The sequence below is a fragment of the Catharus ustulatus genome, chromosome 29 (assembly GCF_009819885.2).
Source record: "Catharus ustulatus isolate bCatUst1 chromosome 29, bCatUst1.pri.v2, whole genome shotgun sequence".
Lineage (NCBI taxonomy): Eukaryota > Metazoa > Chordata > Aves > Passeriformes > Turdidae > Catharus > Catharus ustulatus.
The window spans coordinates 4,903,250-4,918,260 of NC_046249.1; the positions used below are offsets into that span (position 1 = coordinate 4,903,250).

The 15,011-nt window shown below is 45.6% G+C and overlaps 1 protein-coding gene across 4 annotated transcripts in view; it reads right to left on the reverse strand.

The window, feature by feature from the left end:
* DOT1L (DOT1 like histone lysine methyltransferase) overlaps positions 1-15,011 on the reverse strand; it is a 79,418-nt gene that overhangs the window by 44,934 nt on the left and 19,473 nt on the right. For all 4 annotated transcript variants that reach the window (XM_033082021.2, XM_033082018.2, XM_033082020.1 and 1 more), the window contains exons 4-7: positions 12,907-12,970; positions 10,142-10,370; positions 7,604-7,698; positions 4,732-4,794 (exon numbers count right to left, since the gene is read on the reverse strand). In XM_033082021.2, the coding sequence (XP_032937912.1) occupies positions 4,732-4,794; positions 7,604-7,698; positions 10,142-10,370; positions 12,907-12,970 (451 nt within the window). The remainder of the gene's footprint in view (positions 1-4,731; positions 4,795-7,603; positions 7,699-10,141; positions 10,371-12,906; positions 12,971-15,011) is intronic.

Consider the following 15,011-nt stretch of genomic DNA (forward strand, 5'->3'; position numbering starts at 1 on the left):
GAGAGCAGGGCAGGAATTCTGTTATAACAACCCTGAGTAAATAAACACAAAACTAATCCTGGTTCTCAGCAGAGTCCAACGTGGGACTGCACCAACTGCCAACTGCCCTGAGCTCAGCCTGGGATGCTTCAAGTTGTGCTTATTTTGTCTCCAACATTTAAAATTTTGGGACCTTACAAAGCATTTTGCAGGGACAAAGTTTCCAGAAAGACAAAGATGCCTGGCTTTCCATTCCACATCTTCCTGTGTCCTCCAGGTACACCATGAGCAAGTCTGCTCTGTGTTTTCTTCTCTCAGAATGGAACAACAGGTCACAGGCACTGAGAACTCAACAAAACCTGAAAAATAATGAAAACTTTCTCCAAGGGGAGCCCAGGAAGAGAAGCACTTTGTGCTGCTCAGCAATCTCAGCCTCCTGCCCCAGATACCTGAGATGGTTCCAATTCTGAAGCCACATGAGGATATTTACAGTTAGAAACCCTGAAAACCCATCTGCCTCTTAATTGCCATGCCGGGTTTTTAATTTGATGGCTGCACATATGCAGAAATTCCCCAAGAAAGACTCTCTAATTAGCCAGGCCTAATGACCTTCCAAAATCTCCAGCTTCCTTCAGACAAGTTTACTTGAAAAGAGTGGGGCAAAGTTAATGTTGGAAACTTCTCAGTTCCATGGGGAGAGAAAGGAGCAGATAACATGAGCTGGAACAAAGGGACATGTTGGAAGTGGGACTCTAGTTCAAAAAGCTGAAGGAGATGATGATGATGATGAAAAGCTCTAGAGGAGGAAGATCCTTCCCTTGGAATGCAGGAAAGAAGATCAGCAAAGAATTTGATTTTCCCTAAATGAGCAGCAATTGCACATTCCCAAGCAGAGCAGGGAATGTACAGTAATCTCACGATTATAAGCCACACCATTTTGACTAAAATTTTGGTCTGAACCCAGAAGTGTGGCTTATAATCAGGTGCAGCTTATATATGGACAAAGAATGAAAAGTTGCTGTTTTAGTTTGGAGGACAGGTGTCTGCTGAGAAAGGCAGCAGCCTCTCTTTGAAATGGAGAATGTAAACCCCCTCCCTCCAAATTATTATAATTTTGAAATCAAGGGTCTTTCAGGCAAAGATATGGGAATTAGGAATAACAGTTCTTTACTAGGGAAATTAAAATAGAAATACAGTACTACAAAGAAACAAACCCCAAGCCCTGACAAAGCCAGAGTACAATCTGACTTGGTAAGAAATGTTGGGCTCTTCCCCCTGGCTGGAGCACCTCCCAATGGGATGCAGTAATTTTATCAGTCACACAGTGGGACTCAATGGCCATGAGCAGAAAATGACTGGCTGGAGGAAGGATGGGTTGTGAAAAGATAAAGAACAATGTCCTGCCTGGTTTCAGTGGATGGCCCATTAGCAAAATATCTGCTGTTGAGATAAGGATCACTGCCCCACCTTCAACAGATGGTGATAGAACAGATACCTTTTATCACACTCTGTATTGTAACCCAAGACAGTTGCTGACATAATCATGAAATTACTGTAAATATTCATTTAAAAGGTTTATGAGACTCAGTGACCAACAACACCTGGGGATCAGGAGCTCCCCAAGGTAATGCATGAGGAGCAAATTCCTCCACTCCTCTCATGCCCCACATGGATCTTCCCCCTCCCCAGCTGTAGGGATGATCCAGCTGTGGCTCTGCAGTCTTGGGCACCCAACACCCCCAGGACACTTTGACACCTGCAGCTAGGGAAGTTTAATGTGCTTTTATCACCAAGTGACTACAGAAAAACTGAGGCTGCAATTCTGTGTGGAACCATTGCTCAAGAGGGATTTTTTTATATAATTGAGGACAAAATAGGAAATACACCTGGACAGTCAGGGTTTATTTTAAATGTTGGCACTGGGCCTTGCTCTCCAGAATTCATGTCCAGCTCAGAACTTCCAGCAGTAACAGGAACAATCCAATGGGGAAGGCCAGGAGGTGAATTTAAAGGCTGCAGAACAGTTTGGTGAGGTAACAGTGACTGCCCTTCTGTCCAACAGTTCTCAAACACAAGTTTATTGTTTGGAGAGTTTTGGAGTTGTGGGGTTTTGTTTGTTTACATTCCGAGCAACTTTCTTTTAATGGTAATCTGAAAAAATCCTGTTAGGAGGATTTGGGGCAGGTTACAAAAACATCAAGAGGTTCTGAGTCCCTTGGACTGCTGCAAAAGGCAAAAAGGACAGAAAATATTTCTCAGGAAGATTCTAGCAGGTGGGAAGGCTGGAGATGGTGAAAAGCTACAGAGATAATAATTTCCCAGGTAAGAAGGAACTGTTGAGATGCACAAACCCAAAACTGCTAAAGTCAACTTTTCAGCATATCACTTTTCAGGGAGAACCCAAAATCCATTTGAATTGGAAATCTCTAACTGTACTGGGATCTTGGCTGTTAAACCAACCCAAAACCCCAGCACAACTCTGCAGGCCCAGCTCCAGGATTTATTGCTGCCTTATGCACCAGAGCTTTTTCTTTTACAGCAAGACAGAACCACCATCCACAAAGTTCAGCCAGAGCTGCAGGTGGGATCTGAGATTCTTCCCACTGAACTCCTGCCAAGCCCTCCCCTCCTCCAGCACTTGATTCTTCTCAAGACACTGACTTTTCATATGACTGCCTGTAATACTGGAGTGGAATTCATGAGTTAAGCTCTGCTGATGACAGATTATTTCAATTTGTGCTTATTTTGTCTCCAACATTTGGAATTTTGGGACCTCACAAAGCATTTTGCAGGGACAAAGCTGTTTTCCAGAAAGACAGAGATGCTGGGCTTTCAATTCCACATCTCCCTGTGTCCTCCAGCTGCATCATGAGAAAGTCTGCTCTGAGTTTAGCAGTCACCTACAGCAGATGCTGATAAGGAGATCCTAAAGAAAATAAACTGCCTGGAAAAAGTCTGTTTGATGAATAAAAACTAAATAAAATCTGCCCCGTGTGCCTACTGTAAAAGCCCAAAATCTGTGTTCAAGCATCACTCCAAGGTGACAGGAAACCAACTTTCCTTCAGACAAGAAGTGCTGCAAGTTTTTAACTCTTCCCCCAAAAAACCCAGATTGCATATTCAGGGAGATTTTACTCTAAACACTGCAGAAAACAGAGTTATAAAAGCCAAAGAACCTGGCAAAAATAAATAGCTTTGTTTCAATATAGCACCAGACTCTGTCACTTGGAATGCTCAATATGGAAATGCTGCCTAAGGCAAGCAATATGCTTCCAATATTTTAGTCCAAGTTCCTCTCCTATTCCTTAAATTACCCAGCTCAGAAGCAGAGCATCCTCAGGAACAATTCCTTTCATGTCAAGCCAGCTGGGTGACACAATGGAAAAATGCCATATGGCCACTTCAGGAAAAGTGAAGCATTCCCAGTGCTTCCACAGCAGGAAGGAATTATCAGTCCTGCTGCAGACCAGGCCCCCAACACCCCCTGGAAGGGAATCCCTCTACCCAAGACAGGAATTCCAGGAGGGAAGTGTTAGGGACCATCACCTTCCCAAAGGGAGAGCTGGAGCAGCTCCACCACAAGATGAGGGCACCCAGGATCCCAGCAGACAGAAAATTGGGAAATAAAGCTGCTCAGCTCCAACCTGCCATTATCCCACAGTGCTGGGATGCTGAAACCACGTGGATCACACCATGCCAGGGACATGGCAGGGTGGCTCAGGGGGGAAGGGAAGGAGCAGTTCCCCAGTCCTTGCTCACACCTGGATGCAGGACAGCTGCAAACTCTGAGCAGTGACCCAGCTTCCCTGGGGTATTTGGGAATAGCCCTGACCCACCCAGCCTCTTCCCTGACCATAGCAAAGTGGCAGAAGCAGAAATAGATGTGTTTTCAAAACTCCCTGTGGGTTCCTATTGTAAATCCATTTCCTGACTGGAAAGTGATTAAGCAGGGAGTAGATTTTCTTAATGACAATTACAAAGGGGAAGAAAGGGAAAAGGGAAGGAATGGAACAGGACAGTCCATGGATTTGCACATCTCACCATCCTTGGAGTGCAAAACATCCTCAGAGATAAATAAACTTCAGGAGGAAGAAAAAGGAATTCCAACACAACCCTTGCCATAGGCAGGAAGATGCCCCATGATGACCCATTTACTCCTCCTGCTCCAGTTCTACCCTCAGAGCATCCAATCCCAAACCCTTCCAAACCAGAACTAACATCCCACCATCCTTCCTTGAGAACCATCCAGCCTGTAACTGTTCCTGGAGCTTCCTGTTCCAATCTCCATCTATCCAGAACCTCCCCATCCCCTCCAGAACTGGATCCAGGTGGCCACACCTTCCCCTGCCTGCAGAACCAAAACTTCAGCTTTTATTTCCAGCAGGAGAGTTCAGAACCCCAAGGAGGAGCTGCCATACCTGGCAAAAACCCCAATCCATGGAGAGAGGGAGGGAAAAAGGGAAAGAGGATTTAACACACACAGCAGCCCCAGACAGAACAACATTTTAGAAGAATAAATCTTCCAAGAGTTTCTGGAAAGACCTGGAAGTGCTCCCAAGAACACCATGCCCCACAGCAGGCAAGACAAAGAGAGGGGTCTGGGAGGATATATTGGAACCACCATGCCCAGGATCAAGATAAGAGCCAGGAAGCAGCTGTGGCTCAAATGCTGGTGGCTGAGGAAAGGCTGGAGGGGACTTTACAAACTCTGCAAGTGAGTGTGGATCCCGATCTGAGCTGAGTTTCACTCACTGTGTATTCTGCATGTTTCTTCCCATACCATTTCATCCATTTTCTGAACTCTCTGTCCATCGTCTGCAAGAGGGAGAAAACCAAAACCAGCTATTAGGACATCTCATATTTCCAATTCCATCAAAGCAATGGAGACACAGCTCTGAAGTGCTCACTGACCCCCAAGAATTCTGTCTGGTTGGAGGTTTTTGGCCATTAACATTCCAAGGACAGGCAGACACAGCTCCTGCTGTTTAGTTTCCTTAAAAAACCGAACCCTCACTTCCTCAGGGCCAAGGCAAAGCTGGCATCTTCACCCCCCCTTTGCATGGAAGTTCCATGTTCTAAGAAAAGCCCTTACACTGCCCAACACTAAAAATAGCCCAGCCTTCAGTTGTGGTGCATAATCCCACAAGGGGGAGGTGGGTGCAGCCCAGCCTAAGCCCAGGGAGCAAAGGGACAAGCAGCAAAGGGACAAAGCAGGGTTTGATGGGGTCACTGAGGAGGCAGAAAACAGCAGGCAGAGCATCCCAGAGGGACAATCCTGCTTCCCACAGCAACTGGGAGTGCTTCAAACTGCACCCAAACACCCCAGGGCTGCAGAGGAGGGAGGGCTCTGCTGTTTTCCATTGTCCAGAGAAGGGAAAAAGGAACCAAATCCCATATCCAGACAGCTCAGTGCCCCATACATCCCCATCACCACCTTCCCAGCAGCCTGGCCCCAGCTGATCTGGCCCAAATTTGGAGGTGAGTCTCCCTTCCTGGAGACATTCCAAACCCACCTGGACACATTCCTGTGCTGCCTGCTCCAGGTGACCCTGCCAGAGGCCCCTTCCAACACCAACTATTCTGTGATTCTGTGTGAGAAGCCCAGCAGAAATTCTGATCCCACTGACAACTCAAGGCAGTGGTTGTTGATCAGCTGCCCCATCAGCAGCTCAACAGAACTGTGTGTTGACAGACATGTTTTATGCTCAAAACCACTCCAAAGCTGAGCAGGAAATCAAATCAAAAATCCTCAGTATTTTCATGTATTAACTTAACTTTAATTTATTAAGACAACTTCAAAAAAACAAATCCGTAACATTCTTCCTCTTTAGGTGAAACTTTTCAAATTCTGTTATCCATTTATTATCTGGGTACTATTATCATGGTACCCAGAGATGTGGTGTCACAGCCAATTCAATTGGAAACTCAGGCCAGTTTCTTGCACAAATATTTGGAGGAAAACTGGCCCTAAGGCACAAGGCAGCTTCACACACTGGGACACTGCAGTTCCTTGGTTGTTAAATCTGGATTTAACCAGGGAAATAATGCAGAACATTTAGTTCACCCAGTAATCCCATGGAAGACTTGTGACACTGAAAACACCCCAGCAGTGACTATCCCCAATTCTCCATTTATGGGTTATTGTTTTGTTTGCTGTTTTCACTAAAGACTTGTTTGCACAGTCACAGGAAGGGGTAATAGTGAAAGTGAGAATTTCACTTTTCCTTATAAAGCTGATCTTTAAGTTTAATGGCAAACACAAAGGGGCCTTGTAAATGGTCCAAAATGAAACCAGGATGTTCACACAGAGGGACTGCAGGGCCCTCCAGGTAGAAACTTCCACTCAGTTCTGGGGAAATGAAGTGGATTTTTAGGTCCTTGATTGATTGTCCTCACCACTGTGTTTATGCATTTTTGCCCACATCACTAAAAAATGGATCAAGGAGTTTTATTTATTCCCTCCCTCCATGAGGGATAATTTTCCAGCCTGTTAAGGTTGAATCTGTGTTTTGACAATTCAGAGGGATCAGTTTCTGTTTGGGCTACTGAAGGAGGTAAACTTCTGGTGCTAAAACATGAGTGACCTTCCCTGTGTGCTTCTGGCATCCCAGATTTGCCTTAAACTCCTCATTTGTGTGTGTCCCACTGGCACAGAAACAGAAGTGTAAAGAAACCTGACTAAAGAAGCCTGACTAAACATTATCAAACCATCACAGAATGGTGTGGGTTGGAAGGGACCTCAATATTTCAGTTCCAACCCTTGCCATGGGACACCTTTCACTATCCCAGGCTGCTCCAAACCCCATCCAACCTGGCCTTGGGTACTTCCAGGGATCATGGGGCAGCCACAGCTGCTCTGGCCACCCTCTGCCACCCTCACAGCCAAGAATTTCTACCTAATCTCTAACCTAAATCTCCACCCCTTCAGCTTCAGGCCATTTTATGGTTTTCCTCACTAAGCAGTTACACACCAGACACTCAGCACGGGCCTCAGGAGGAACTTCTGGTGGTTTAATAACTGAAAAAGGGCCATCACCACCACAGGCAGGCACATGGTCTTTAAAATATTTAAGAACTAATTGTTTGCTGAATTTATTCCTGGATTTGCTGCATGCAGTAGCCTCTGGGAGCTGCATTAGAGCCATTCCAGACACAGGTATTTGGGTGAAGTTTATACTGCACTCCCATTTGAACAAGCCATGCATTATTGTTAAAAGAGTTTTCAGGGCCTGAAATCACTCTAGACAGATGCCAATGCTCCTTCTGAACACTCCAGACTGGACACACTTCTTTCCTCAAGCACACCCTTGCATTGCAGGTTGACATTTCACTGCTCCAGGACTGGCTGATCTGAGCAGCAAAAATCCAGCAGGGTTGAAAATCTGCTTTAGCTGCAGCAGAGCTGTTGTCACCCTGCAGCAGTGAGTGGCTGCTCCACAGGCAGCACAGCCAGGCTCACCCAGGCAGCACAGCTCACTCACCTCAGCACAGGCAGGCTCACCCAGGCAGCACAGCTCACTCACCTCAGCACAGCCAGGCTCACTCACCTCAGCACAGCTCACTCACCTCAGTACAGCCAGGCTCACACAGCCAGGCTCACCCAGAGGCAGCACAGCTCACTCACCTCAGCATACTTGGCTGGAATATCAGCTTTCTCCACTCCGTAGTGATGTTTGCAGTTTGTGGCTGCAGCCACTTGAAGCACCACCTGCCCCACACCTGCAGGGAACAAAAAGCCACAGCTGAGAGCATCTCCAAGGAGAGAAGCTTTTAGAGCAAAGTGCACACAAATGCAGCAGGTGATCTGTGGGACTGAGGGCACTTTCAGCTCCAGGATCTGCCATTCCCAGTTGGGCACTCCCAGTCATCCCCACTGCCCTGGTGCTGCTTAGCCCCAAGATCACAGTGAAAAATCTGATTTCAACCTGATTTCCTTCTGGGGATAGCAGATTAAAGGATCTGACATGGGCCTGTGACCCAGGGCCCCAGATATCATCTTGTTTAACCTTCCTGGACAAACAATTGTGAGAATCTATGGAGATTTTGTTTCCCTCCAGATGGAAAAGAGTTTCTCAGTCCTGATGTCTTTCTAAAGGGCTCATCTGAACATCAAATTTCAAGAAATTTCAGTCAGTCCCACTGACAGAGGAAGCAGGGTTAAGAAAACCACTGAAGAGCCTGTATGTATATATTTATATATTATTCTATTCTATATTATATTATATATTATTCTATTCTATATATTTATGTAATTATTATATTCTATATTCTTATAATGTATGTTAATATATTATTATACACTTTTAATAGTATACTATTTAATATTTAATTATTCTACAGTCTATTATTTTACTATGTATAACACATATAAATATAGAATATTTATATATAACTTCAATATTTAAAATATACTTTCAAATTCAAAATATATATATTTTTTTAATATATTTTTCCCCAGAAGTCCTGTATCACACACACTTGTTTGGGTTTAAATGTGTTAAAACTTCAGAGCACATCAAGCAAGAGGGGAAATTCTTACAACTCCTTTCCTGTTCTGAACCAGATTTTACCAAGAAAAAGAACATCTTCTTACTCAGTATCTCTTGCACATGTGCTTGAGTCATACCTGGTTTCCTCATCCACTAGACACATCAATTTCCTTTTAAAACTCAACTGTTGCAGTTGTGGGTTAGATTTTCTGGGGTTTCACAACTGTTCAAGTAGACTGTAGAACTTTTTTGACACATTAACAAGTCAGAGGCAAAAAAACTCCATTTTCAGATTCTACACCAAGTGTTTCACATGGGAAGGGTCAAGAAATCCCATTTTCAGATATGAAGGGCATAAAGCAAATCCACTGAAAACAGATGAATCCTCAGGAATGCAACTTTATGGGTCAAACATCATTTTTAACATTGCTTCTTCCTCACAAGTGTATCCAACAACACCAACACAAACAAAGGGGTTTGTAACAAGGGTTTCTTGCATTGCAGGCTGATATTTCACTGCCACCAGAACAGAGGTCTGGGGAGTTTGATTGGTCCATTTAATCCTGGCATAAAAAGCAGGAGCATCTTTGGGGATTATCTAGAAAAGATGCTTATCCTGTAATACAATCCCCAGTTCTGGGTTACTTCCCAGAACCACATAGGGATACATGGGGGTTTTCACAGTACAGTAATTTCACGATTACAAGCCGCACTGAGTACAAGCCGCATCTCCGGGTGTTGGTAAATTTTCATTCTCTGTCCATACATAAACTGCACCTGATTATAAGCCACACATTACAACACAGAGTGTAATAAAAGGTATCTGTTCTATCTCCATCTGTTGAGGGTGGGGGCAGTGATCCTTATCTCCTCGGGAGATATTCTGCTAATGGGCCATCCACTGAAACCAGGCAGGCCATTGTTCTTTATCTTTTCACAACCCATCCTTCCTCCAGCCAGTCATTTTCTGCTCATGGCCATTGAGTCCCACTGTGGGACTGATAAAATTACTGCATCCCATTGGGAGTTGCTCCAGCCAGGGGGAAGAGCCCAACATTTCTTACCAAGATAAAAACAGAGGTTTTGGGACACTCAGGGAGCCCCTTTCTCCACCGGACTCCAGAGAAAACCGGATTTCTCCACATCCCCACTGGAGCTCCGGAGGGAAACTGCACCTTGTACAGGAGCACTGCTCCAACTGAGCCACATCTGTCACTGCAGGAGGATGCAGCCACCATGGAATGGGACTGCTGCCAACACCCTGCCTGACGGGTGTCAGGTTGTACTCTGACTGTGTCAGGGTTTGGGGTTTGTTTCTTTGTAGTACTGTATTTCTATTTTAATTTCCCTAGTAAAGAACTGTTATTCCTAATTCCCATATCTTTGCCTGAAATCCCCTTGATTTCAAAATTATAATAATTTGGAGGGAGGGGGTTTACATTCTCCATTTCAAAGAGAAGCTCCTGCCTTTCTCTGAAGACACCTGTCCTCCAAACTAAAACAGCAACTTTTCCTTCTTTGTCCATATATAAGCCGCACCTGTTTATAAGCCACACTTTCGGGTTCAAACAAAAATTTTAGTCAAAATGGTGCAGCTTATAATGGTGAAATTACCGTACAAAGAAAAAGAGAAAAATCAAAGAAAGGAGAAAAAAGAGTTATTGGCCACTTACCACTGCCCAAGTCAACGAACAAATCATCCTCTGTCATTTTAATCTCATCGATCATTTGGGCCACCAAGTCAAAGGACGTTTCTCCGTAGACCTCGGGGGAGAAGGGCTCGTAGTTGTTGAGTTTCTCAGGGTCGGTGACCGAGTGGTTGTACACCTGCTGCAGGATGTGCCGCAGCAGCCCGTTGGACGGGCGCGTGTTCAGCTTCATGGGCTGCGTCGTCCCCTTCCACTGCAGGGACAGCAGGGACAGCCTGTGAGCCCACGTGGGGACAAGAACCGGCACCAAACCCAGCTGAGGAGTGAGGGACAGTCCCCTCCAAGCCCCCCTCCCTCAGCTTGGCTGCAGGTCCTTCTTAAAGATAAAAACAGAGAACAGAACTGGAGCCAGGCTGGGAGAGCTGGGGGTGCTCACCTGGAGAAGAGAAGGCTCCAGGGAGAGCTGAGAGCCCCTTGCAGGGCCTGAAGGGGCTCCAGGAGAGCTGGAGAGGGACTGGGGACAAGGGATGGAGGGACAGGACACAGGGAATGGCTTCCACTGCCAGAGGGCAGGGCTGGATGGGATATTGGGCAGGAATTGTTCCCTGGGAGGGTGGGCAGGCCCTGGCACAGGGTGCCCAGAGCAGCTGTGGCTGCCCCTGGATCCCTGGCAGTGCCCAAGGCCAGGCTGGATGGGGCTTGGAGCAGCCTGAGATAGTGGAAGGTGTCCCTGCCATGGCAGGGGTGGCACTGGTTGAGCTTTAAGGTCTCTTCCAGCACAAACCAGTCTGGAATTCTGTCCAGGTCCAGCTTTTGGCACTCCCCGTGGAAGCTTTCCTGCATTTTGTAGTCTTTGTGAGAGCATCAGAAAAAAATCTACAGGGCTTTTTTGTTGTGTTTTTCACATTGGGAACTCTCCAGAGGAGAGAGATTAAATTGTGCCACCCCATTCCCTAATGAGAAGTGACCAGTGGTGATGCTGGTCTGGTGTTCATGGAAACCTCTTTTTCTGTGGTCATTATTCCAAGGTCAGGTTGGACAGGGCTTGGAGCAGCCTGGGGTTGAGGAAGGTGTCTCTGCCCATGGCAGGGAGTGGGATGGGATAGGCTTTAGGGTCCCTCCCAACCCAAACCAATCTGTGATACTGCAGAAATTGCACACCAGCAGTTGCTCTGCATTGTCACACCTCAATTTACAGGTAATTTCACAGGGTATAAAGGGCAATTTAAAGAGATGCAAAAAGCAATTGGCAATTTAAAGCACAGCACTGAATAGAGTTGGGGTGGGTGTAAAGGTTGGTTCAGTCCTGTTTTCTTTGCTATCCCCCCTGAACTGATGTTGACTGTCAACACAAGAACAGGTTAATTTTTGCTCCAGGAGCTGTCACATGAGAGGGATCAGATGCACTCAGACAGGAGTGGCAGGAAAGAGATGGAAATCAAGCTTCCTTTCTTCTTGAGAAAAAAACCCATCCTAAGCATAACAGTTGTTAAGTTTTAAAAATGTCTACCTCTCCCTTTGATAAAAACAAACCAAAAAAGGGCAATTTCAGGACCTCTCCTAAACATTCCTGTGAGATTCAAATGGGAAGGAAAAAATGAAACCCCTCAGGTTTGCCAGTTCAGATAGCAAATGCTGAATAGCTGCTAATATTTGGCTACTAACCAACATAGACATGAAGGTGCCTGAATCCAAATAACCACAAGTTTTTAAGGCCCAAAAAATTAAGAAAATCCCAGCAAAAAAGACTTGGTGCCATAATACTGCATATTTCAAATTATTCCCCTAAGTACAGCAGAGAAACAAATCCATCTATGCTTTCAAATTAAGCAGAATAGTAACATTTTTCATTGTTCATGTTTTGCTTCCTCCAGTTCAACCTTTTTTGGGAGTAAGAGAACCAAAAACTCATTAAATTGGCCTGAAAAGAGATTACATTCTACTTTAGCCAATGATCCCACAGGCCAGAGCAGCTGAACTGTGGCAAGGAAATTCCTAAGCCATGGATCACTTCCACAACACACAGGAGAGTTCATATGGATTATTTAAGTACCCATAAGTCACAGATTTCCCTGTGCAAAAGTCAATCTACATGAGAAATCCCTGTGTTAAATGCAGATAAACCTTGCCTTCCCCCTAAAGGCAAGTCAGCTGTTTCCAAATGCCAAAATAACAGTGCCAGAAGTGCACAAGGAAGAGCAACAGCTCTGAATTTGGGAACAAAAAGTGGTGTTTAATTCCCTTTCTTTCTGTAACAATGTCCATCCAATACTAACTCTTAGATTGCCCAGGTGTGATCAAGAAAGGAAGTTTAATACCAAGCTCAAGCCTCCCAAAAACTGGAAGTGCTGGATATTACTGATGCTACAGGAGCAGGTACAATGCAGCACTGAGTCAGTTACAGCTTTCTGCTGCTCCTCACTACCTGATTCAAACCCAAAAACCATGGCAGAGCCCAAATTCAATACCCAAAAACCATGGCAGGGCCCAAATTCAATACACAAAAACCATGGCAGGGCCCAAATTCAATACACAAAAACCATGGCAGGGCCCAAATTCAATACCCAAAAACCATGGCAGGGCCCAAATTCAACACCCAAAAATCATGGCAGGCCCAAATTCAATACACAAAACCATGGCAGATGCCAAATTCAATACACAAAAACCACGGCAGGGCCCAAATTCAATACTCAAAAACCATGGCAAGCCCCAAATTCAATACCAAAAACCATGGCAGATGCCAAATTCAATACACAAAAGCCATGGCAGGCCCCAAATTCAAGACTTACCAACTGGTGGATGCTGTCAATGGCTCGGTTGTACTTGTCACACAGTCTCTGCATGCTCTCAAAGCTGGGGGAGAACACAGAGGCAGCTCAGAACAGGCAGGTTTGAAGGTAAAACCTTGGGCTTTTTCATCCTCTTGCCTAGTAGGTGTTTGGGTTTTTTTCTATCAGAATATGTGATTACATCCCTAGATTTAAGACTTTGTTTCCTTTCAATAATATCCTCAGTAGACCAGGATTAATATTAGTTCCTTTATTACAAGTCATACTTTGAGTACAGCCCTTTTCCTGTAAAGTTCTGTATTCTCAGAACCTCTTCTCCATATTTTCAGCTGAGCAGAAATTTAAGAGGTCTGTAATTTTCTCCTTTTTGCTATCATCTCTCCACAATAATCAGTCCTGAGACAAGCAGATGCTTTTCCAGAAATTCACTCTGGGACCAAAAATGCAGACAGAGCCAGAACACAGGCTGAAACATCAGCCATCAGGAAAGCCTGGGGATTGTTCCATGGGCTGGCTGGGATTATGGTCAGCCCAGGCAGATGCCCTAATGACACAAGCTGAGAGGATTAAAACAATTCATCTCAGGCCAGGAAAGAAAGTATATCCTGGGAACATCAATTGTTATGTAATCAGACCCACAAAGAGCAGCAAAAACAACACAAGGAGTTACAGGAGTGGCATTGTTAAACCATGAGCATTCCCAAAGCTGGGAAGGGATGGGGGCAGGGGACATCAAAAAGGACACTTCAGCCTCTTGTGATCCTCAGGGTCACTGTACTGGCCAGGACACCTCTGCTCATTCCATTCCAAGCTTCCACCTGTCCTTTCCACACTGGGAAAAGCAAGAGGCTGCAATGGGGTTTGTCTGCATTTCCATAACCTGCTGCTTCTCCTGCACATCCTTGGCTCAGCCCATCTGCTGCTAGTGATTTTTCTGACCATTTCTTTCAAAGGAAGAAAAAGGACTGATATCATTACCAGAATTCCAATCCATTACTTCCTTGAAAAGCTGCAGGAAGATATTGGAGGTGACTTCAGGGAACAGAGGGGTTTCACTTGAATTCAGCATTGCTGCCAACCACACTGATGGTCCCCAGGGAAACACACCCAGTGAGGACGCCAGAACCACAAAATTACAGTAATGCAGCTGCTGTGAGTAATCCACAGATCCAAATTAATGGATTTTAATGACAAGGAATGCTTGACCTTGATTGCTCCTTTTGAATTCTCCAGGAGGAAGACAGGGACTAGCAAGTCTTGCAATGAAGCAATTCAAAATTGAGAGAAGAGGAAGCAATTCCTTAAACACATCACAACAGAAGTTTCTGGTGCTGGGGAGGTTTGGTTGGAAAATGTTCTTCCCTCAGAGGGTTCTGGGGCACTGAACAGGGAATGGTCCCAGCCCCAAGGCTGCCAGAGCTCCAGGAGCGTTTGGACACCGCTCTCAGGGATGCTCAGGGTGGGATTGTTGGGGGGTCTGGGCAGGGCCAGGGGCTGCTCTGATGATCCCTGAGGGTCCCTCCCAGCTCAGGATATTCTGGGATTCTACTCACAGTAATGCAGTTTCATCTCTAAACTTTTTTCTAACAGTTTAGTCATTCTGTGGACTTGGATAAATTCAGTCTTTCCCATGAAGGCAACCAAGGAGGTTTTTGTACACTGCAGCTTGAGCATACTCCATTTTCCCAGTCTCAGTAGAGCCAAGTCCATGCACAGAACCTCAGAACTCTCCACAGACACACCCAGGGTAGGATCTACCTCTCCCAGCCCATAAGATATCCCATATCCCATAAGAGACATTCATTCTGAACTGCTTGTGGGTATGAATTCCCATGTAACTGAGGCACCTCAGAGCCCTTCCAACTGCCCACAACACTCCTGGGAATTTCACCTCTGAATTCAGCCCCCAGGCAGCAGGAAGGGGAGGAGGGGAAGGTGCAGCTCCCACTGCCACCCAGCTCTGCCATGCCCTGCTGAGCAGGAATTCCTGGTTACTACAGGAGTAGAAGCTCAGTGCCATTGAGACTCCCACCCTGGCTGCACTCCAAGGGCGCAGATACCGATCATTGTTTCACAGTGAGTAATTCAACGTACAGCAGAGCTGC